Here is a 24,117-nt window from a genome sequence, read left to right on the forward strand (position 1 = left end):
GTCTTGTTCATGTTCCACTGTAAATGTCATTATCTCATGTAGATTACTGAATCAATTTACACTACTGGCCATTAAAATTGCTACACCACGAAGATGATGTGCTAAAGACATGAAATTTAACCGGCAGGAAGAAGATGCTGTGATGTGCAAATGATTAGCTTTTCAGCTTTTCAGAGCATTCACACAAGGTTGGAGCCGGTGTCGGCACCTACAATGTGCTAAGATGAAGAAAGTTTCCAACTGATTTCTCATACACAAACATCAGTTGACTGGCGTTGCCTGGTGAAACGTTGTTGTGATGCCTCATGTAAGGAGGAGAAATGCGTACCATCATGTTTCCGACTTTGATAAAGGTCGGATTGTAGCCTATCGCGATTGCGGTTTATCGTATCGCGACTGCTGCTCGCGTTGGTCGAGATCCAATGACTGTTAGCAGAATATGGAATCGGTGGGTTCAGGAGGGTAATACGGAATGCCGTGCTGGATCCCAATGGCCTCGTATCACTAGCAGTCGAGATGACAGTCATCTTATCCACATGGCTGTAACGGATTGTGCAGCCACGTCTCGATCCCTGAGTCAACAGATGGGGACGTTTGCAAGACAACAACCATCTGCACAAACAGATCGATGGCATTTGCAGCAGCATGGACTATCAGCTTGGTGGCCATGGCTGGGGTTACCCTTGACGCTACATCACAGACAGGAGCGCCTGCGATGGTGTACTCAACGACGAACCTGGGTGCACGAATGGCAAAACGTTATTTTTTCGGATGAATCTAGGTTCTGTTTACAGCATCATGATGGTCGCATCCGTGTTTGGCAACATCACAGTGAACACACATTGGAAGCATGTATTCGTCATCGCCGCACTGGCGTATCACCCAGCGTGATGGTATGGGGTGCCATTGGTTACACGTCTCGGTCACCTCTTGTTCGCATTGACGGCACTTTGAACAGTGGATGTTACATTTCAGATGTGTTACGACCCATGGCTCTACCCTTCATTCAATCCCTGTGAAACCCTACATTTCAGCAGGATAATGCACGACCGCATGTTGCAGGTCCTGTACGGGCCTTTCTGGATACAGAAAATGTTCGACTGCTGCCCTGGCCAGCACATTCTCCAGATCTTTCACCAATTGAAAACGTCTAGTCAATGGTGTCCGAGCAACTGGCTCGTCACAATACGCCAGTCACTACTGTTGATGAACTGTGGTATCGTGTTGAAGCTGCATGGGCAGCTGTACCTGTACACAGCATCCATGCTCTGTTTGACTCAATGCCCAGGCCTGTCAAGGTTGTTATTATGGGCAGAGGCGGTTGTTCTGGGTACTGATTTCTCAGGATCTATGCACCCAAATTGCATGAAAATATAATCACATGTCAGTTATAGTATAATATATTTGTCCAATGAATACCCGTTTATCATCTGCATTTCTTCTTGGTGTAGCAATTTCAATGGCCAGTAGTGTAGAATATCTGTCTTTGGCATCCCTTTCCACCAATAGTAGTGTGTCCTCTAGATATCTCGTATAAAACTCAATTTTCTTTAGTCCGGGTTCTTGGCTGCTAAATAGCTTTTGTTCCAAGTGATTTATGTGTGCCTCAGCATTGGTAGCTGATATACATGATGCCAATGCTAGGCCATCTGGTTGGTTGTAAATGTTGCCATTAAGGGTGAAGTATTTGTAACTTAGAATTAGCTGGGGAAGTTCCATAAATTCAATGATCTCTGTCTGTGCAAGTTTCTTAGGTTTGATAAGGTTCTTTTGGATCACTGCTACAGCTTCTTGTATGGTTGAGTTTGAGTAAAGGTTGGTAATGTCAAGTGATAAGAGCTTACCAATTTAGGAGACTTTTACCTTTTAGTTCTGCAGCTAGTATCATGCTGTTTTTTTATAGACTATGTTGTTTTATATGTATAATTTTTCCATGTTATTCAGTTTCTGTGACAGGTTCTATGCCGCGCTGTTTATATAGTTTACCAAGGGATGTATCGTATTACCTTCTTTGTGTATCTTTTGCTGTGCTATTAGGTGTGGTGCCTTTGGATTCACACATGTAAGGTAATCCAATATGTCACGTGGTAAACTCTATAAATAGCCCAGCACACAAACAGTCACAGAACCTGAAAATCATTAGAAATTATACATATGAAACAACATAGCCTATAAAAAAAAACAGTATGATACTAGTTGAAGAACTAAAAGGTAAAAAAAAAAAGGTTCCTGTCCTCTCAGAATGTCAGCCATTATTCATGTAATGTGACTGATTGTCGCATGCTTCAGCAGAGTAGATGGCAATGGCTCCTGCATAAATCAACATTTGCCTTTGTGATTTTGACCCTGTCTTTATTTGTCTTGTATACTATACCACAAACATTGGAAATTGTATAGAGAGTTTCAGGAGACAATACTCTGTGACAGAAGCCCATGAATGATGCTGTCAGCCACCATGGCACTGGCCCATCGCATTCATATGAGACAAGGCCTGTATATGCAGCAGGTAATTATTTATTCATTTGCAGCTTGAACAGTTATAAACATCAGTCTCATATTCCTTTTTTTTTTAGACTAGGCTATTCCAGCTAGCATACCCACCAGTGGGCAGCCAGGTGTGCACGTGTACAATGGGCAGGGGTGAGTAGTAAGATGGTGCATGTGCAGTCAGGCAACCAAGTTGTAGGGTACATGATTGTTCTATGCTAGGAGCTCACAGACAGGAGGGCTAGAACATGTGCAGAACACATGTAACAGGACCACCTGGCAGTCAGTCTACCTAAACTGTGCCTGCTCATGAGCGAGTTGATGAGGTACCAGTACCCGCACCCCACGAGGCAGCATTGGAACAGCCTTCTTTAGACCAAAAAAATCATAGTGACACCACTGTTGATATTACCCTTGGCCATTTAAATGTATTACAGAAAACAGGGTATCACTACAATTTCTTAAATTAATGCATTACCTACTGCCTTCTAAAAAATTGTGGTTATGTGCCACAAAAATCTGGAAAAAATTAGTCAGTCTCTGGCAGTCACTATAATGAAGGATGATACCTTTGAGACAGTTTCAATTAATATAGCCTCAATATAGATAAATCCTCTATGGATACTTCCTCTTGCTCTTGACCATTAACTTTCTTTCTCTGTACTGAGAAACTTGAACAATGAACCACATGACTGGTTTTCCTCAATGTTTGAGTAACACTTCCCTTCAGAGTAACAAATAATAACAATCCAAATATTCAGCAAAAGTTCAGATTGGTCAAGAAAAGTGACAGAAAACCTGTTACGGCCTGTCCAGAGGAACCCTCCTTGTATTTGCCTTACAGTATGTTATCTAGCAAAACAATGGAGTCCTAAACTTGTACAATTCGCAATGCATTTGAGTCCCTGTGAAATATAAATCTACTACCTAACCACTGTACTAGGTTGCCCTGTTACTATTAGAGTAAACCAAAGGCATGCGCTTAACTAGAAACTTCTGCTAGTTTACAGGAGACATGGTTAATGATGAATGATATTAGTTTATTTTTGGAAGGGTGTGAAAGAAGAGGCACTTTTAATTTGACATTTCAGCAGGCAGTGCTTTTTGCTGGAATGTCACATAAAGCCTGTAAATAAAACTCATTTAAATTCAATATTTTCCATGTAGTATACACACAAAATGAGCATCAACAAAAATGACATAATTAATGCTGGAAATACGTACTTCATATACATTGTCTCCATAGCGTATAGTTTGTGAAGCTGAGCTGCTATCATATTTCCGGACCCAATGGAACTGTGCAAAAACATTACTTAGTGCTTTGCAACTGAAAATAATTTGTGAGCCTTCCAGAACTGTTACATTCTCTGGAAACACCTCCAAAATTTGTGGGCATTCTGCAGTTTCTGAAATAATAACCGAAATTTTCACTGGCATTGTTGCATAACATTATAGAAAAGTTTTCATTGATCGTTTTTATAAAGGAGTCCACAAAGAGAAACACAACACTTCAATTAAAGTAAATCATACAACTACGCCACACTGTGGTCTGATCTGAGATTATGCTTTTGCAATATGTTGTAGTTTGTTATGGTTATTTTTTGTGATAAATATGTAGTATGTGGAAAAGTGATGAAGCATGTTGAAATAAACTAATAAACTTTGGTTACTATATTTCTCATTGTTATTATCAGTCTAATTGCTCATTAATGTACAATATTGCCTGGAAGTTAGATAATTTTACTTATATTTTTCATTAAATACAAGTAATAAATCCTATACTAATTAGTTTGTGAGATAAATGTTAAATACACATATAAAAATGTAAATGCAGTGTATTCCAGAAGAACCTGAAAAATTAGTAACCAGGCAAAATAGATTGTACAAGACCATAAGCAGTTTCCATCACTTTAAACTGTCTTCATACCTTCTTTCCTTATGGGAAATGGTATCCTGTCAACATCCAAATAAATATAAACATAACATCCATCTCAGTTTAAGAAGATAAGGAATCACCCATGGCCTAGCAAAAGTGAGTATTTTACTGATGACTATATTTAAGAATACTAAATTGATAGAATAAAAATAGCCTAACTGCATCTCTCCAACAGTGGAGATGTTGAGTCACAGATAGGCACAGCAAAAAGACTGTCACAAATTAGCTTTTGGCCAGTATGGCCTTTGTCAAAAATAAATCGCCCCCCCCCCCCCCCCCCCCACACACACACACACACACATAAGCAAATGCAACTCATGACTGCAGTCTCTGACAACTGAAGCCACACTGCAGTCACTGCAGTCATCTGTGTGTGAGTTTCGTATGTGTGTGTGTGTGTGTGTGTGTGTGTGTGTGTGTGTGTGTGTGTGTTGGCATGCATGTGTACCTGTGACTGGCATCTATTTTTGATGAAGGTCATACTGACTGAAAGCTAATTTGTGACAGTCTTTTCATTGTGCCTATCTGTGACTTAGCATCTCTGCTATTTGGTGAGTGGCAACTTTCCTTTTCATAATATTGTTACATTCCATCCTGGATTTTCCATCGTTTGATTTCCAACTGCATCTCTTTCATTCCGTTACTACCTACACTTTATTTTGCACCTAGTGTTCTGAGCATACTTTCCTTCTTTTTATCCCCAGATACATTGCAGAGAAAGAAACATTTTCATTGTGGAAAGCTTGAATGACCATCAAAATTTCTCCTTCAATTACTCTTATTCTTCCAGCCTTGAATTTGTCCACATCCCTTCCCCTTCCATGCCCGACCTATAGATATACATGAACACAAGAAAGGTATGCCCCTCCCTCCCTTTCAACATATAAAATATGCATAAAAACAATTCCCCAAATACTTTTACAGTAATTGCCGATTACTTTGTTACACTCACATTCTTTAAAGAGTTTCTAATTTCTTTCCACTATCAGAGGAAGAATTGCTGGAGAAAGGGGAAAAATAAAAAAAACAATAATGTTAATTACTATTTCTTGAGTTACATCAGTAACTTCCAAGATGTTACTAGTTACTTCTATATTAGCTACCTGCATCCATAGCCTGCAATTGCTAACATGCTTCTGTGTGGTAGCACTCAACTCTGAGATAATCTAGTTCCAAAACTGGTTGTGGATGAAATTTTCAATGCAAGTATTTGGCTGGCAAGGGGGCAGGGGTGGGGGTAGGGGGAGAGGTGGTGATGTAAAGTTCCTGATCACCAGTCTTTCCATCAGCTTTCTGGATTTAATTCCAAGCCTCTCCACCAATTTTCATGAAAGACGGCAAATGACACTGTTGGAGCCATCAACTGGATCAGGTCATTAAGGTCAGCAGTCCCCTTAGTGCTATTCAAGAGGCTATGTGTTGGCACCAGGTTTCTCCCTCTCCCTTCTACCATCATCATCATCAAAAACAAACAACACAAACACAACACTACACTATACATGCACCTATTACACTCATCAACACTCCACATACAACACATCTCCTACACATCCACAATAAAAGGGCCATTTTTGTGGAGGAAGAACATCCTTTCTGACAGCAGATGACCACACCCTGTTTGATATCCAGCCAATGATGCCACTTAACATTTACATTTTTACTATGTTAGCTGTGCAAACGCCGCGTGGGATTAGCCGAGCGGTGTAAGGCGCTGCAGTCATGGACTTTGCAGCTGGTCCCAGCTGAGGTTCGAATCCTGCCTCGGGCATGGGTGTGTGTGTTTGTCCTTAGGATAATTTGGGTTAAGTAGTATGTAAGCTTAGGGACTGATGACCTTAGCAGTTAAGTCCCATAAGATTTCAAACACATTTGAACATTTTTGAGCTGTGCAAACCTAATATGCCTATCTCATGCAAGGAATGTATTCCATTCCTTTTTATTCTTAGTCTGTACTAGATTGCACCCATCAACGCTCCTGTTGAACATCAGTCGATTCTATTGATATTGTATCAGCTGTCTCTGGTAGTTGCTAAAACCAGTTTCAAATTCCTTGTTGACTCAGGTGCTATAATCCCACTTGTGTGTCTCTTTGATTTTTCTGAATATTACATCTGCAATCCTATTAAGCACTTGTACGGCAGATAAATCACAACAGAACTCATGAAGTGCCTGTTTGTCATGTTTTCACTTATTATTTCAATGTATTTTCTTAATGGGTGCTGTACTTAACACTGTTCTCTGATGCGGTTCAAGAAGCATTGTCACATATGATCCTTTATGAGCAGTTCATCTTCTTGTAGTTGTGTCATATGTGTCGAGACTGAGCCTCTTTATTTGCTGTCTTTATCTAATGTTTGGAAAGAACTCTTACAATGGTCAACCTACCTTTATTATGAGCTAATGAGGCTGCCAAAATTGCAGTGTACATTGATGAGCCAGACATTATGACCTGTCTACCATGAGAATAAATGCTACCTGGCAGTGTTAACAGCTCATGAAATAGTTACAAAAAGTATGTAAGCAGAGGGGAGACAAATTGGAAAACATTCTAGTGATAAGATGGGCCACAAATCAGGATATCCACTGGCATAAGCAACACTGACAAAGGGAACCTTGTTATGGCCCACATCCTGGGAATGAGCATTTTGGAAATAGAGAAGCTGGTTGGTTGGTTTCATGCTACTGTCATGGGAATCTATGGAAAGTGGCTGTAAAACAGGGAAACCACAAGTAAGGGTCGCCTATGCCTATTCACAGGAGGTGGATGTCAAAAGCGTGCTGTTCTGTAAAATAATAAAGGTAGCAATTGATGGTATATCTAATGACAGAGTACAATCTAGTTCAGGTGAAAGTGTTTCAGAGCACACTGTTGAACATCGAGGTCCACAGCAAATGACCCTATGTGTGTTCCCATTTTGATCCAACAACATCATAAGTAACAGCTGCAATTGGAACATGATCATTGAGATTGGACCATGGGTCAATAGAAATATGTCACCTGGTCGGGTGAACCACCATTTTGTTATACTAGAGTGATCATGCCCGTATATGCTGTTATCCAGGCAAACAGCTGCTTGAAATGTGCTCCTCATCATTACAAGCCAATGGGGGCAACCTTGTGCTATTGGGAACACTCACCTGGACTTCTGTGGGACCTGTGGTAGTAATCAAAGGCTCCATGACAGTTGTAATCTACGGGAATATTTTTGCAGACCACCTAAGTCTCTTCATGACTAATGTCTCTACCGACAGTGCTGTCATCTTCCAAAAGGATAACTATCCATGTTAGGAGGTCAGAATCATGCTACAGTGCTTTGAGGAGAATGATACTGAACACAAATTGATGTCTTTGACACCAAATTTGTCTTATCTGAAGCTGATAGAATACATTTGGATGTCATTGGGTACCAACTCCTAGACCACAAACCAGTGGCCCACAATTTACAGGAATTGTATGAACTGTGTATAGACACCTGGTGCCACATCTCCAACAACCTACGAAGGGTTCATCAAATCCAAGCTATATAGAATTGCTGCTGTATTGTGCTCTAAAAGTGAAACAAAACACTGTTAAGCATAATGTTATAGTTCATCCTAATACACCTTTAACTGAAATTCTGTTTTATCTCTGTTTTTAAAACACGTTTTTGTTCTATTCAGATATAATTTTTTGCTTCCTCAGTCTCAGACCCAGAAGATAATTGATATAACTACTGGCATCACTTCTTTTGGTGTGGTTCATAAATCTGTCAAATGCAAAGAAGACAGTGACATCACTGTAATTTATTTGGCGAGCCATTACTGATACTGTAACAGAGCTGTTTTATGTTTTTATAGACATAGCAGTAAGCAAGTGCTTGTTTCCCAGGGGTAATTAGTTTCTCCTCCTATTTCATTCACATAGAGTTTGGTACACTACCATTCAGGGATTAACACCTCAAGATATAGAATAATAGCAGTTGTCATAACAGTAAGCTCAGTTATGTTTCCGATTTTGTAACTGTAAAGTTTATACATATTCAAGAGATACAGTTCAACATAGTTGGCAAATTATTATGTTGTTTTGTATAATTTGTCCAATGAGCTAAGAACAATGTTGTATCCACCTTTACTTGCAGCTAAGGGAGTTCAGCTGGCCGCAGTGGCTGAGCGGTTCTAGGCACTTCAGTCCGGAACTACGCAGCTGTTACGGTCACAGGTTCGAATCCTGCCTCAGGCGTGGATGTGTGTGATGTCCTTAGGTAGGTTAGGTTTAAGTATTTCTAAGTTTAGGGGACTGATGACCTCAGATGTTAAGTCTCATAGTGCTTAGAGCCATTTGAACAATTTTTTTGCTAGGGGCAGGTCATTAGCAAGTACCAGCAAGCATTCAGCATCATTTCTTTCTTGCTGTTCTGCTAGTCAAATAATTATTCACTGTTTGGCAACCTTTCTCCATCAGTTTTTACCTGGACTAGTGACTTTGAGATTTAGTATTTATTACTTCGTAAAAACTGATATTTTATTTCACATGTCCAGCAGAGACCCTACTAATTTCCTTGATCTACTTTTCTTGGTTCAATGCTTTGTCATTTTAACAATGTGGTGAGGAAGTACTGACTCATTGTTTTGTTGACAGGGGGAAGATAACTAACAAGGCTTCAGTGAACTTCATAACATCACTACCCTACCTCAAAAGGCCAACACCATTTGGAATGTGTTTGTCAGTTTGTTTATGGTTGTGTTAAATACAGTGGCACAATTGTGATAAAACTAAGTAGTATGTATAAGCTACATTTCATAACTCATTGTAATATAGTGTGAATGTATGTCTAGTGTATCTGGTACTGTGTTTTCTCAAATTCATATATTTTCTCTCTCCTGGCACTGAGGACAAATTTGGTAACATGTAATTTGTATGATGAAATAAGAAATGAAATAGTACACAAACAATAATAGTAAGAAAACATACAGCAAAATTCTCTCAGCTTAGGGATTTGATATACAATAAAATATGACTGTCATCAAGCTAAGTATATTGGTAGTTTCTTCTCATCCCATTCAATATATCTCTCCTGATCTGGGATTCTGGGTGACTTTTCTGCAGCTCTCCCCATTTCCTAAATCTTACCAGTCCTTTTCCCTCATCTGTCTTCCTTTCCCTTCAACCCTTCTGCCAGAAGTAGGAGCCACTCACTGACTATGAAAGATTGTGCATTTTCGTATCTTTTATATGTGTTTTCTCGTGCTGCCAGTTGGTGAGTAGACTTTTTACCTATTCATATTATATTATAAGAACATTAAACATACACTCCTGGAAATTGAAATAAGAACACCGTGAATTCATTGTCCCAGGAAGGGGAAACTTTATTGACACATTCCTGGGGTCAGATACATCACATGATCACACTGACAGAACCACAGGCACATAGACACAGGCAACAGAGCATGCACAATGTCGGCACTAGTACAGTGTATATCCACCTTTCGCAGCAATGCAGGCTGCTATTCTCCCATGGAGACGATCGTAGAGATGCTGGATGTAGTCCTGTGGAACGGCTTGCCATGCCATTTCCACCTGGCGCCTCAGTTGGACCAGCGTTCGTGCTGGACGTGCAGACCGCGTGAGACGACGCTTCATCCAGTCCCAAACATGCTCAATGGGGGACAGATCCGGAGATCTTGCTGGCCAGGGTAGTTGACTTACACCTTCTAGAGCACGTTGGGTGGCACGGGATACATGCGGACGTGCATTGTCCTGTTGGAACAGCAAGTTCCCTTGCCGGTCTAGGAATGGTAGAACGATGGGTTCGATGACGGTTTGGATGTACCGTGCACTATTCAGTGTCCCCTCGACGATCACCAGTGGTGTACGGCCAGTTTAGGAGATCGCTCCCCACACCATGATGCCAGGTGTCGGCCCTGTGTGCCTCGGTCGTATGCAGTCCTGATTGTGGAGCTCACCTGCATGGCGCCAAACACGCATACGACCATCATTGGCACCAAGGCAGAAGCGACTCTCATCGCTGAAGACGACACGTCTCCATTCGTCCCTCCATTCACGCCTGTCGCGACACCACTGGAGGCGGGCTGCACGATGTTGGGGCGTGAGCGGAAGACGGCCTAACGGTGTGCGGGACCGTAGCCCAGCTTCATGGAGACGGTTGCGAATGGTCCTCGCCGATACCCCAGGAGCAACAGTGTCCCTAATTTGCTGGGAAGTGGCGGTGCGGTCCCCTACGGCACTGCGTAGGATCATACGGTCTTGGCGTGCATCCGTGCGTCGCTGCGGTCCGGTCCCAGGTCGACGGGCACGTGCAACTTCCGCCAACCACTGGCGACAACATCGATGTACTGTGGAGACCTCACACCCCACGTGTTGAGCAATTCGGCGGTACGTCCACCTGGCCTCCCGCATGCCCACTATACGCCCTCGCTCAAAGTCCGTCAACTGCACATACGGTTCATGTCCACGCTGTCGCGGCATGCTACCCAGTGTTAAAGACTGCGATGGAGCTCCGTATGCCACGGCAAACTGGCTGACACTGACGGCGGCGGTGCACAAATGCTGCGCAGCTAGCGCCATTCGACGGCCAACACCGCGGTTCCTGGTGTGTCCGCTGTGCCGTGCGTGTGATCATTGCTTGTACAGCCCTCTCGCAGTGTCCGGAGCAAGTATGGTGGGTCTGACACACCGGTGTCAATGTGTTCTTTTTTCCATTTCCAGGAGTGTATTTTGAGTCAGGTATGACATTTTATGACATTTGTGGATCTCAAAGGCATAGCAAAATATTTGTAATGAGATTTTGAGGCCATTCTAATGACGATAATCACCTTATCTGTGCTTGTTACACACAATGAAAGCACCATTCTTATGAATTAGAGTACATCAGACTTATTGAATGGAAAGGGTCCTTCCATTCAGATATTGTTATTGGCTATGTCTCTGTGGCTTTGGTTATCATTTCCTTGTTAGAAAAGCATTCACTTCTCTAATTCCACAGCTACTGTAACAGTTACCTACTTCTTTCAGTGAGTCAAATACAATGTCACTATTTTCCTAATGTACACATCCAGTCACTATTCACTGTCCATGCCATCTTTTTGCATTGTTATTTGAAGTACAATGATGTATCTTATGTACTGTGTGTGCTCTTATTAAACAAATATCTCTGCACAGGAGCTCTACAGATACATCTAGGTGATTACTCTGATATTCACAATAAAGTGCCTGACAGAGGATTCAGTGACAAATTAACTGTCCTAAATTTTGTTTTATTTTATCTCAGTGCTTGAATCTACTCTTCTAGAACTCACCAATTGCCTATGGTGTGTGTATACTCTTCCTCACCCTAACCCCACTCCCACACCAGTTTTTGCTATGACTACCATAATTTTCTCTTTTTTTTTTTTTGTTATGGTTTTAGGGCAAAACTGCTAAGGTCATTAGCACCCGACATAATTTTCTCTGTTTCTGTTTCTCAAGCATGACATGGAAGGGAATAAATATAATAAAATTGTGAGTAAGTGTTCTCTTCTCTCTCCATATTTTGAAAAAGGAATGTAACCACATGAATATGCGACAAATACGTTACTGTTTGCTTTAAATATTGCTCTAGTATTGTTCACTTTGCAGAGTAAAGAGTGAGTTTATTGTTATTGTTATTCATTATTTATTGTAAGTATAGAATAAAAAAACTGCATTTCACATTAGTTAAAGTGCTTTTATACATGTTCATGTTTCTATATATTAACTTTGTAAATACTTTCTGATCCAGTACATACCAATAACTTCCAAAATATATGAAACAATTGTTTTTCTGTCAGCAGTTTTGTTTCCATAAGGATAAACACACTGGTACATCCCACTGTTTGCTACTGAGACATTATTCATTAACAGATTGCCACGGCACAATTTCTTTCCACAAAGGTGTAGAGGTTTATTAATGTCCCCTTCCTCAATATGCTGTGGGCATGGGTACTGGCCATATCTCTCACCACACTCCTGGAAAGAAAAGGAACCTTAAATTTAGACATAAAGGCACAAACAATAATTCTTATCTTAGTCAATAGAATATTTCAAAATACTAAAGAAAAAAATTATAAATCTCTGAAATCAACGGCCTTTAAGCATCTACCAAGAAAACAGAAGACAGGGACTTCACCCAATAACTCCCAGGAGAGTTTCAAATAGATCATGTGGCCATTTCAAGAAAGTCCTGTAGATAAGTCCAGAATGTGAGAGTGTTATGAGGGGAGAGCTTTGACTCATACCACTACCTCTCAAAAATAAAGTTCTGATTTCTACCTAGGAATACAAGAAAGCCTCAAATTCCCAAACTTACCAAGTCTGACTTGGAAAAATTGAAACCCTGCAATATGCATACAGAGAGAATGCAAACACTAGATCATGAATGCAACAACTGGGACCAGCTAAGGGACAAATTAGTAAAAGCCAAAAGCCGCAACAGAAATCACCCCACTAAGGAAACAGAGGAAACATGAGTGGTGGACAAATACCTGTGACCAAGTAATCGCAAAGAGACAGGCAGCTTGACTAAGATGGAGCTCACAGAAGTCTGAAACAAATACTTAGAAGTTCATAAAACAGCGCCGGCTAAATGCCAAAACCATCATGCAGGTTAAACGTCAGTACACTCAGAACCAACTGACTCAATTATATGAAGATTTCAAGAAGAATACCATTAGAAACTTTTACCAGACTTTCAAGCGAAATCTTAGAAGCTATGTCCCACCCAGCTTACACTTCAGAGGACCAGATGGAAGCATAGCCTATAATGACAAAGACAAAGGCCGCATATTGGCCAAATATTTTCAGAATTTTCTCAACTGTGAGTCCCCTAACACCTCCTTTATCTATCAAGACAGTCCCAGACAACCAAACTCTCACCCTCCAACAGAAGAAGAAGTGTAAAACATCATTCAGTCCCTGAAGAATAACAAAGCACCAGGAGAAGACACTATAGTTGCAGAACTGTGGAAGCAAGCTGGAGACAAAGCAATCAGCAAGTTGACTGACATCCTACAGAACATTTGGGATACTGAGAAGTTACCAGGTGACCAGACATCTGTTCTGATCCACCCCTTAAACAAGAAGGGTGACCTGTCTGACATCAGCAAGTATAGAGGGATCTCATTGATACCAGTCACCTGTAGGATATTATCTAAGGCATTACTGAACAGAGCCGAACCTCAATTGGACTCAGAACTTGGAGATTATCAGGGTGGTTTTAGAAAAGGATGTTCTTGTGCTGAACAGATCCTTAACTTTAAGTCAGTATTAAGTCAAATTAAACTAGTGAATAAACGGTATGTAGTTACTTTTGTTGACTTCAAGAAAGCATACGATTCAATTGACAGACATACATTTACAAGAATTTTGCAGGAAATGGGCCTGGACCAGAAAATCCACAGCCTTATCCAAAACATCCTGAGTAACACTAGATCATGAGTAAAGTTAAGGGGAACACTTTCAGAAAGCTTTGAGATAAAGAAAGTAGTTAGACAGGGAGATGGTCTTTCACCTCTTCTCTTCAACTGTGCACTGGACAAGGTTATCAGAGAGTGGCAAAAAGAAATGGAAGTACAAAATATACTGAGCAGTATTTATCTGGGACACAAATGTAAGGGACTAGTACACAACTGGCCATTAAAATTGCTGCACCAAGAAGAAATGCAGATGATAAACGGGTATCCATTGGACAAACATATTATACTAAAACTGATCTGTAATTACATTTTCACGCAATTTGGGTACATAGATCCTGAGAAATCAGTACCCAGAACAACCACCTCTGGCTGTAATAATCGCTTTGATATGCCTGGGCATTGAGTCAAACAGAGCTTGGATGGCGTGTACAGGTACATCTGCCCATGCAGCTTCAACACGATACCGCAGTTCATCAAGAGTAGTGACTGGCGTATTGTGACGAGCCAGTTGCTCGGCCACCATTGACCAGACGTTTTCAGTTGGTGAAAGATCTGTAGAATGTTCTGGCCAGGGCAGCAGTCGAATATTTTCTGTATCCAGAAAGGCCCGTACAGGACCTACAACATGTGGTCGTGCATTATCCTGCTGAAATGCAGGGTTTCGCAGGGATCGAATGAAGGTTAGAGCCACAGGTCGTAACACATCTGAAATGTAACGTCCATTGTTCAAAGTGTCGTCAATGTGAACAAGAGGTGACCAAGACGTGTAACCAATGGCACCCCATACCATCAAGCCGGGTGATACACCAGTATGGCGATGATGAATACGCGCTTCCAATGTGCGTTCACTGCGATGTCGCCGAACACGGATACGACCATCATGACGCTGTAAACAGAACCTGGATTCAACCGAAAAAATGATGTTTTGCCATTCATGCACCCAGGTTCATCGCTGAGTACACCATCGCAGGCACTCCTGTCAGTGTTGTAGTGTCAAGGGTAACTGCAGTCATGGTCACCGAGCTGACTGTCCATGCTGCTGCAAATGTCTTCAAACTGTTCGTGCAGATGGTTGTTGTCTTGCAAATGTCCCCATCTGTTGACTCAGGGATCGAGACATGGCTGCATGATCCATTACAGCCATGCGGATAAGATACCTCTCATCTCGAATGCTAGCGATAAGAGGCCATTGGGATTCAGCACGGCATTTTGTATTATCCTCCTGAACCCACCGATTCCATATTCTGCTAACAGTCATTGGATCTCGACCAACGCGAGCAGCAATGTCGCGATACAATAAACCACAATCGTGATAGGCTACAATCTGACCTTTATCAAAGTCGGAAACGTGATGGTACGCATTTCTCCTCCTTACACAAGGCATCACAACAACGTTTCACCAGGCAATGCCGGTCAACTGCTGTTTGCGTATGAGAAATTGGTTGGAAACTTTCTTCATGTCAGCACTTTGTAGGTGTCACCACCGGCGCCAACCTTGTGTGAATGCTCTGAAAAGCTAATCATTTGCACATCACAGCATCTTCTTCCTGTTGGTTAAATTTCGCGTCTGTAGCACATCATCTTCAGGGTGTAGCAATTTTAATGGCCAGTAGTGTAGTAGACTGTTTAGCTTTCGCAGATGATCTGGCACTTACAGCAAGCTCAGTGAAAGTAGCAGTAAAGCAGCTCAATATGCTCAAACTCCAGGCTGCCAAGGTACGACTTCAATTGTCACTAGAAAAGACAAAACACCTCACCAACATCAGTGATACTCCCAGTGAACTACAGTTGAAACAAGGTCAAACTGAGAAAGCTGACAGATTCAAGTATCTAGGAGAATGGTTGGAACCTAATCTATCAGAAGGAACAACACTAACAACTCAGATTAATAAGTTACAATTAGCATATCGATTAACCAAGAACATCTATAATAAGAAATGCCTATCTCGCAATTCCAAACTAAAACACTACCAAACAGTTATCTTCCCTGAAGTCCTATATGTCTCAGAATGCTTGAATCTGAACAGGAAAGGCTTGACCGATAAACTAGAGATTCAGGAGAGGAATATGCTGAGAGAAATTCTGGGACCGGTCAAAACAGATGGTGAGTACAGAAGACAATCAAACCAGGCACTACACAATCATACTGGGAAGATCACAGATGTAGCCAGGAAGAGACGTCTCACTTTCTATGGACATATCACAAGGATGGACCAAACAAGACTAACCAACCGACTTCTCAACTACTGGAAGAGCACGAATGATAGAAGTCAAGAAAGACATCCAGGAACTGAAAATAACTGAAAGTGACATTAGAAACCAAGCACTTCTCAGGAGGATACTAAAAGAAATGAGGTTTCAGGACAGATCACCCCATAAAAAGACTGGTGGCCTTTGGACAAAGGAGAGAAGTGAGAAAAACAGCCAGAGAATGAGGGTTTATTGGGGAAACATCAAGTCCCTCTCCAGGCTGAAAAGTTGAATATTGTGGTCCTTAGCTGGCCCATTCAAAAGAAGAAGAAATCTCTTTGAGGCAAAAGAGTATCGTGTATTTAGTCAGACCCAAAATGGATATTGCTGGAGCAGACACAAATGAAAAGCGAAAGTTAATCCTCAAGGTTCCTGAACGTCTTCAGCAGATAGTCACAGAAAGCCCTCTTAACATATTACTTACAACTGTATAAAGCTAAATAGTTTTTCTACTTTAAATGTGCCTTATCAGAAGTACGGTACTTGGAATTATGATACATAAAGGTAAGGACTGTCTTCTTTTAACAGAACTAAATAAAGATAGATCCCTGTCATTTAAATCTTAGACATGGGAAGGAGCTATTGTCATTGTTTTAGTTTTGTCAAAAGTTATGTGTCATATTGCATTGAGAATTCACTCCTACATACTTTGTCAGTGTCAGAGAGTCAGGTAAGCATCAGTTTGTTGAAAATGCATTATGGAACTTAATTTCATGAGGTTCTTCTTCAGAAACTATTGCTACCTTTACAAGTCAGTCAGATAGGTCCATATTTAAAATAAACTTATGCCTGTGAGACATGTTGCTCTCTTATTCAAACTGTAACTCTGTCATCATTGAGAATCAGACAGCTAAAGAAGACAAAGAAGTTAACTGTTATTTATAAATACTATAGATCAATTGATCAGTGGATGATTGAACTTCTTAGGAAAATAATATTATGATAGTAAAGGTTATTCAGTGTGTTCTCAGTAAGTATTCTAGAAGGAGTAATTTTTTGGGCGAGTGATCACTTCTTAAGAGTAATCGAGAACATAGGGTGGAGTGAGCTGTGGATCACTACTCATACCAGCAGCAACAGTGTCCACTACATGGTATCCGAAACATTCCTAAGTTCTTTCTGAAGATTTGCAGAAGCAGTAAAAAAGTCTAGCTAGCAACATTCATTAGGTCTCAGGATTGCAACATTCTCATAATTTACAGGGTTCTTTGCACTGAGGCCAAGATTAATCTCCAAATGTTTGATTAGTTTGATGATGCTCTTAGCTGCACATTTGTTGACATGTACTGTAGAGAGGAGAGTGGCACAGTTTATATGATCTGCAAAGTGCCTGCTATAGTAATAAACACAAATAAGTATGTCCAGAATAGCCAGTTCATAGTTTATATTTTCAATATGAAATCAATGTACATAGCTATGCTGATGCCAAACAATTAACAAATACAACAAAAGTAGAGCCAAGTTAGCACACAGATAAACCATAACAGAATGAAGAAGAGAACCCTCTGCTTTGTAATTATAATAGATACGTTGATAGTCTGAATCGTGAAGTGGTGCAGTCTCTTGGCTGCATGTGCAGAGCTAGATGTGATGCTGCAGTTGCTATTTTACTGCTGCCTGAAGGCTGGGCTCATGCCACCAGGTGCTGGCATGGGCAGGTTGAATCATAACATGATAGCCAGCACCTTGTACCTTGTTATATTCACTGCCACCATGGTGCTGGTTGGTACAGCACCTGTGGACCAATCAATGGCACTGGTTGTTGCTGAAGCTCGTCTACACCCAGCCCACGATGCTGGTGCAGAGGGCTCGAAAAAATGTTGGAGGAGGTGAAGTAGGCAAGATTGTGCCTGGTGGAGGAGGTGGAGACAGACAGAGAAGAGGTCTCCAAGAATGGAGACAAGGGCTGGACCTGGACCGCTGGAGGGAGGAAGGCCTGGGAGTTTAGTGCAGGGATTGCAGAGGCTGGTTTCTCACCCTTGGGTGGACTTGGTTTCAGTACTGAGTCGCCAGCCATTCTTCACCTGCAGTGTGAGTATTGTCTAACCCTGCTGGCTGTGAATGACTGCCTGGTGCAGCACTCACTGTGACTAAAAGTGAAAATCTAGATGGGGGTACCTGGCGTGCATCTCAGTGACAGAGAAGCCCAAGGAAGGTGCAGGGCAGGAACCAGCAGGTTCAGGACAGTATGCACCTGGTGCCTGTGCAGCAGTTATGCCTCTCATTGACTGCTGTGGCCCTGTAAGAGCTGAGAATGTGTTGGAGTTGTTCTTCCTCAGGAGCGGTGCTGATATACTTACTTATTTGCATCTTGAAAGTCCTTATGAGGTGTATTGCCTGCCTGTTTGACTGAGGGTGAAAGGAGAGCACCCTGACATAATGGATACCATGTTATGCACAAAAATCTTGAAAAGTCTATGAGGTAAATAATGTGTTGTTGTCCATCTCCAGGATGTAAAGAAGCCTTAATGGCAAAAATACAGGGGAGGACCCACATCATATTCTGCTGTCATAGGGCAGCAGTTTACGATGTATGGAAACTGGCAATAGGCTTCTATGACTACCAACCAATAAGTGTCCAAGAAGGGCCCACAAAATCCGAGTAGACATGCTCTCATGGCTGTGAACACTCTGGTCATGGAGAGTAATATTGCTGTGGAGTGGCCTGGTTTCCTGCACGCTTAGAACCAGAACAATTAAATGTTGATTCTCACAATCAATCTTGGGGCAGTAAACAAGTTGGTGAGCCAGCATCTTCATTCTTAACACCCACCCAATTGCCGCATTGCAGGAGGCGAAGAGTGTCTCACTGGATAGATGCTGGAATGACCACTGTTGCCACAGTGCATTCAGTAGAAAGCAAAATGATGCCACCAACAAGAGTTAACCTATGGCACAATACAAAGTAATTGTGGCTGGGACACAAAGCTCTAGCTGAAAGCTGATCTGGCCAACCCTACTGAATATACTGAAGGAAATCAGGACTGGAATTGACAGCATGGGCACTGCAGGACTCATAATGGGGAACAAATCCAATGTCTTTCTAGCTTCCTCATCAAGCTAGAAACAAAGTCCTTCGTCCTGATGGAAGCGAGGGTCAGGTCTAACCAGAATATGTTGGCATTAGAGGGCCAAGCCGTGTTGCAGAAGTGAACCTTGGACTGACAACGACTGACGAACAGGGCCCATCTTATGTGACACTTGTGCCATGGTATTACAGAGAGAAACTAATAGTGTGTGATCAGTAAGTATGTGAAACTTGACACTATATAGAAACATGTGAAGCTTCCTCAGAGAATAAATAAAAGCGAAGGTCTCCTCCTGTATTTGAGAATAACTCTTTTGTGCTACATTAAGCATTTTTGAGGAAAAGCAATGGGCTGTTCTGAACCATCTGTGTTACACTGAGACAGCATGAACACTCCATGCCATACTGAGATGCATCCAGAGCCATTACAAGCTGGTAACCAGGTTTGTATCTAGTCAGGAACATAATGGAATTCAGATCATCTTTCAATTTTCAGAACACTTTTTGACAGGCAGGCATCTAGAAAAACAATGTGCCTCTCTTGTGCTTTGGTTGAGAGGATGTGCTACTGTAGCTGCATGCAGGAGGAACTTATGATAATACATAACTTTGCCTAAGAAGTCTAGAGCTCCTTCACATTAACAGGACAAGAGAGTACCTCAATAGCTGCAGTATGACCATTGCTCAGCTGTACCCCTTGATGGGAAATGACATGCCCCAGGTATTCAACAGAAGGCTGAAAGAAATACAACTTACCCAAATTACGCTTGAGACCATCACCCTGCAATGTCTGAAACAGAAGCAACCACAGGTCATTGGCTGGATGATAAGGATTTGATGACAACTAATGCTATCATCCTATCTTGTTCTTCTTTTACTTAATCACTAAATGCCAGCAGCACAGGCCAAACTCAAAAGAAACAAGACCACACCGTGAGTTTGAGGGTGATACAGTCTGTGTAATCTGTGGCCCTGTCTATCCACTGTGCAAAAAGCACAGAACATCCCCTGCAGAGGTCACCCAGTTCTCGATAAAGTATGAAGTCAGCCATTAAATTATCAAATCAGTGAACATGAATCCAAATGCTCTGAAAGCAGACAAATTTTCCAAACAGGCACCATCCACCAAAACGACCAACAATAGGTGCACCACCACCTTTTATGTCATGTCTACCATAAACTGTCTAATAACAGGAATTTGTTGCCAGTTATAACTGACAAAATAGCATAAAGCAGCAGACAGTCAAGGCAAACTGAGGTGCACGTAAGTGTTAAGAGTTCAGAAGTGTTTTGCCACACTTATATCCACTTGCAATTGAAGGAAGGTGTCGTTGACACACACACATTGATAAACAATTAGTTAGAAAGAGTTGCAAGATTGCCGCACACACGGCTAATGGCAGTAATATCCTTGACTGATTGAGGGAGGGCAGGGGGGTTGTCAAGGGCTGAACATGACGTCATCAGTCGCAGGATTCAAAAGTTACTTGCATTAAGGTAGAGAGTCCACTAAAAGTGGGCAGATCCTGTCAGAGGGGTCAAACTATAAAAGGAGGAAGTTAAAACACACTCAGTAGAAGGCATAAAAGAGTAGGCAAAATCTATAAACTGAAAAACAGAGGGATAAAAGAGTAGTCATGGGTTCCAGACATAGAAAATGTGAAGAGATGCCCCAACCAAAACCACCCTGCCCCTGCTCCAGAAGTAAAGCAAAATCTGATAACTAAAAATAAAAACTACTTTCATGTAGGAAACTGAGGACCAGTTCAACCATCCATTAATCATCTGCTAATATTAAAGACAAGGAATCTGGAAGGCTACACTTAGTTTGAATGGCCAAAAGAAGAGGACAGTCCACCAATACAAGGGATGCCGTCAGTCTGACAGTTCATTCCCTGGGATGCCCACATGACTTGGGACCTAGAGGAAGGCAACAGAGCAGGCGGCATGGCCAAGGGTTGAGAGAGTAGCATCGGTCTACAGCCTGCAAGCTGCTCACTGAGTCGGAACATATTGAAACACTGTGGAGGGAGGCCTGAGTAAAAAAATGCAGTGCCCTGTTAATGGCTAGCAGCTCTGTTATGAACACACTACATGATCCCAGCAGTAAATGGTGTTCCATGTGAGTAGGAGATGTAAAAGCGTGTCGCACCTTATCTATTGTTTTAGAACAATCAGTGAACTCTTCAAGAATGGAACGTACAAGATGCCAGAATATCACAGGGGTGACAGAGACCTTAGAACTGTGAAATAGGTCAGTCCTAATCTGTGGTCAAGGCACCATCAAAGGAGTAGGGGGTGTGGGAGGAAATAAGTGGGTTTCCAGTGAATGGAGGAGATCCCAAGGAAGGGAAGTAATATGCATTCCAACTGGCAATCCCACCCTGAGGTTGGGTATCAGGAGGGAGACATCCCTCATTTGCAAAGACAACAGGTCACGTGGGATGGTCAGGGAATCATTAAATGCTGGTCGCATAAAAAACCAAGAGTTGGCTCCATCATATTTGTAGAGGGGGAATCTCAGCTTCTGCGAGAAGTCTGTCGACAGGACTAGTGCAGAAGACACTGATAGCCAGACACACATCAGATTGATGAACAGGATGAAGTAGTTTGAGAGAGGAAGGGGCTGCCGAGCCATAAACCTGACAGCACACAGCGCACAGTAAAGATGAAGAAGAGTAGCACAGTCTGCACCCTAAGATGTGTGGGCCATGAGACAGAGAGCATTAAGTTTCCATATGCAGGTGGTCTTCAGGTAGCAAATATGAGACAGCCACATCAGCTTTTTATCAAGATGATGATGATGATGATGATGTTTGGTTTGTGGGGCGCTCAACAGCGTGGTTATCAGCGCCCGTACAATGTCTCAACCTTTTGCTCAGTCCAATTTCGCCACTTTCCTGGATGATGATGAAATGATGAGGACAACACAAACACCCAGTCATCTCGAGGCAGGTGAAAATCCCTGACCCCGCCGGGAATCGAACCCGGGACCCCGTGCTCGGGAAGCGAGAACGCTACCGCGAGACCACGAGCGGCGGACATTTTTTTTTTTTTTTATCAAAAATAAGGTCCAAGAAATGGGACTGTACTACAACATCTGGGCACTGGTTGTCTAAATAAAGTTCTGGATCAGGGTGTACAATAGGTCGATGGCAAAAATGCATAAGCCACATTCTGGAGGGAGAAAACTGGAAACCATGGAAGAGGACCCATGCAGAAGTCCTTCAGATGATGCCTTGGAGTTGGCATTCAGCAGATGCTACTGAGTGAGAGCTGCACCAGATGCAAATATTGTCGATATACGATGCCGTAGTAAACAGACGCCCAACAGAGGTGACAAGCCCATAGCCAGCAATGAGGAAAAGTGTGACACTAACACAGTACCCTGTGGGATATCATTCTCCTGGATCCAAGGGATGCTGAGAGAGGTGCCAACTTGAGCCCGGAAGAGTGGGTGGGGTAAAAACTCATGGATAAAAATTGGAAGGGGGCCATGAAAGCCCAGTCTTGGGTGTAACTAAAATGTGATGGCAACAAGCCATGTCATACGCCTTATGTAGGTCAAAGAAGGCCACAAAAAGGTGCTGGCAGTTAGTAAAAACCTGTTGGACTGCTGTTTCCAATCTGAGTAAATGGTCAGTTGTAGATCACCCTTCCTGGAAGTCATGCTCATATGGGGACAAAAGGCCCTGAGTTTCAAGTAACCAATATAATTATAAGCTAACCATACTCTTGAGTGGTTTGTAAAGTATGCTGGTAAGGCTAATCAGGTGGCAGCTGTCAAGAGATATTGGGTTTTTTCCGGGATTAAGGACAGGGATGACTACGCTGTCTCACCATTGCGAGTGGAAGGTATCTGTAAGCCACATGTGATTGAAGACCCTGAGGAGATGCTGCCTCTGAGTAACGTTTAAGTGTTGGATCATCTGGTTGTGGATGGAATCCGGGTCTGTGTCATGTAAAGAGGTAAGAGCCTGCAAGAATTCCCATTCAGTGAAGGGTTCATTAGAGGATTCAGTTTGGTGGGGGTTGAAACAGCACTTCTTTGGCCAGGGAGGGGGAGCAGCACATGGAGGGGAGGGCATAGGAACCACAGGAGACGGGGAGATGGGAGGTGGATGGGGCTGGGATAAGGAAGAGGTAGGAAAGGAAAATGATGTACCAGAGGCAGAAGTAGAAAAAATCATTGCTGGTTGGACTAGGTCATATTTTTGGTGAGCCTAAGCATAAGATAGATGATCCAGTGACTTTTACTCTTGGATCTTCTTTTCTTTCTTGTAAATTGGGCAAGTTGGACCATAACAACATGAGCCGGCATCTCACATCTTATGTTCACTCCCACTGAGGCACCAGTGTATTAGATGTGGTAACATACAGTTACCACATCTGCCTTAGGTCAGAAATTAATGCTTGAGTGACAGAATACATGAAGAAAGATATCACAATCCTGCAGGTTAAATGAAACTCTGAGAGCCATACATGAACACTCATTAGTCTATAAGTGACAGTCTGTGAAACAGTGAAGTTTACCCATGGGGAAAAAACTGCTAACCGTGGACCATGAACACATGGAAAAGAACAGATACATCCTCCTGGATTTTGAGAAGATGTTTATTCAATACTGTCAACTCTCAGTGAAGTTAAGGGTATGCAGAATACACCCATCCCCTTCCAAGTTTCACAAACTTTTAATATGCACAGTCCAAGACAATATTCTGAATGTGTGCTTTAGAAACAGAGCTAACATTTGTTGTGCCTTAAGAAAATATCATGGTACAGTTTTACTTTCAGTACACATAATGTACCTCCTGTCTATATCCACATCTATATCTACACTCTGAAAAACCACCCTAAGGTGCATGGCAGAGGTTTCGTCTCATACCAGTCATCAGAGTTTCTTCCTGTTCCATTCACATATGGAGCACGGGAAGAATGCTTGTTTAAATGCCTCTGTGCATGCAGTAATTATGCCGATCTTATCCTC

General features: G+C 42.1%; 1 protein-coding gene across 2 annotated transcripts in view; it reads right to left on the minus strand.

Moving 5' to 3' along the window:
* The window catches only part of LOC126175175 (uncharacterized), a 137,694-nt gene that overhangs the window by 20,957 nt on the left and 92,620 nt on the right, over nucleotides 1–24,117 (minus strand). The window contains exons 2-4 of one of the 2 annotated variants that reach the window (XM_049921766.1): nucleotides 19,887–19,920; nucleotides 12,188–12,407; nucleotides 3,712–3,893 (exon numbers count right to left, since the gene is read on the minus strand). In XM_049921766.1, coding sequence (XP_049777723.1) covers nucleotides 3,712–3,893; nucleotides 12,188–12,407; nucleotides 19,887–19,920 — 436 coding nt within the window. The remainder of the gene's footprint in view (nucleotides 1–3,711; nucleotides 3,894–12,187; nucleotides 12,408–19,886; nucleotides 19,921–24,117) is intronic. The other variant, XM_049921765.1, reaches the window with a different exon arrangement.

Source organism: Schistocerca cancellata, chromosome 3, assembly GCF_023864275.1.
Source record: "Schistocerca cancellata isolate TAMUIC-IGC-003103 chromosome 3, iqSchCanc2.1, whole genome shotgun sequence".
Lineage (NCBI taxonomy): Eukaryota > Metazoa > Arthropoda > Insecta > Orthoptera > Acrididae > Schistocerca > Schistocerca cancellata.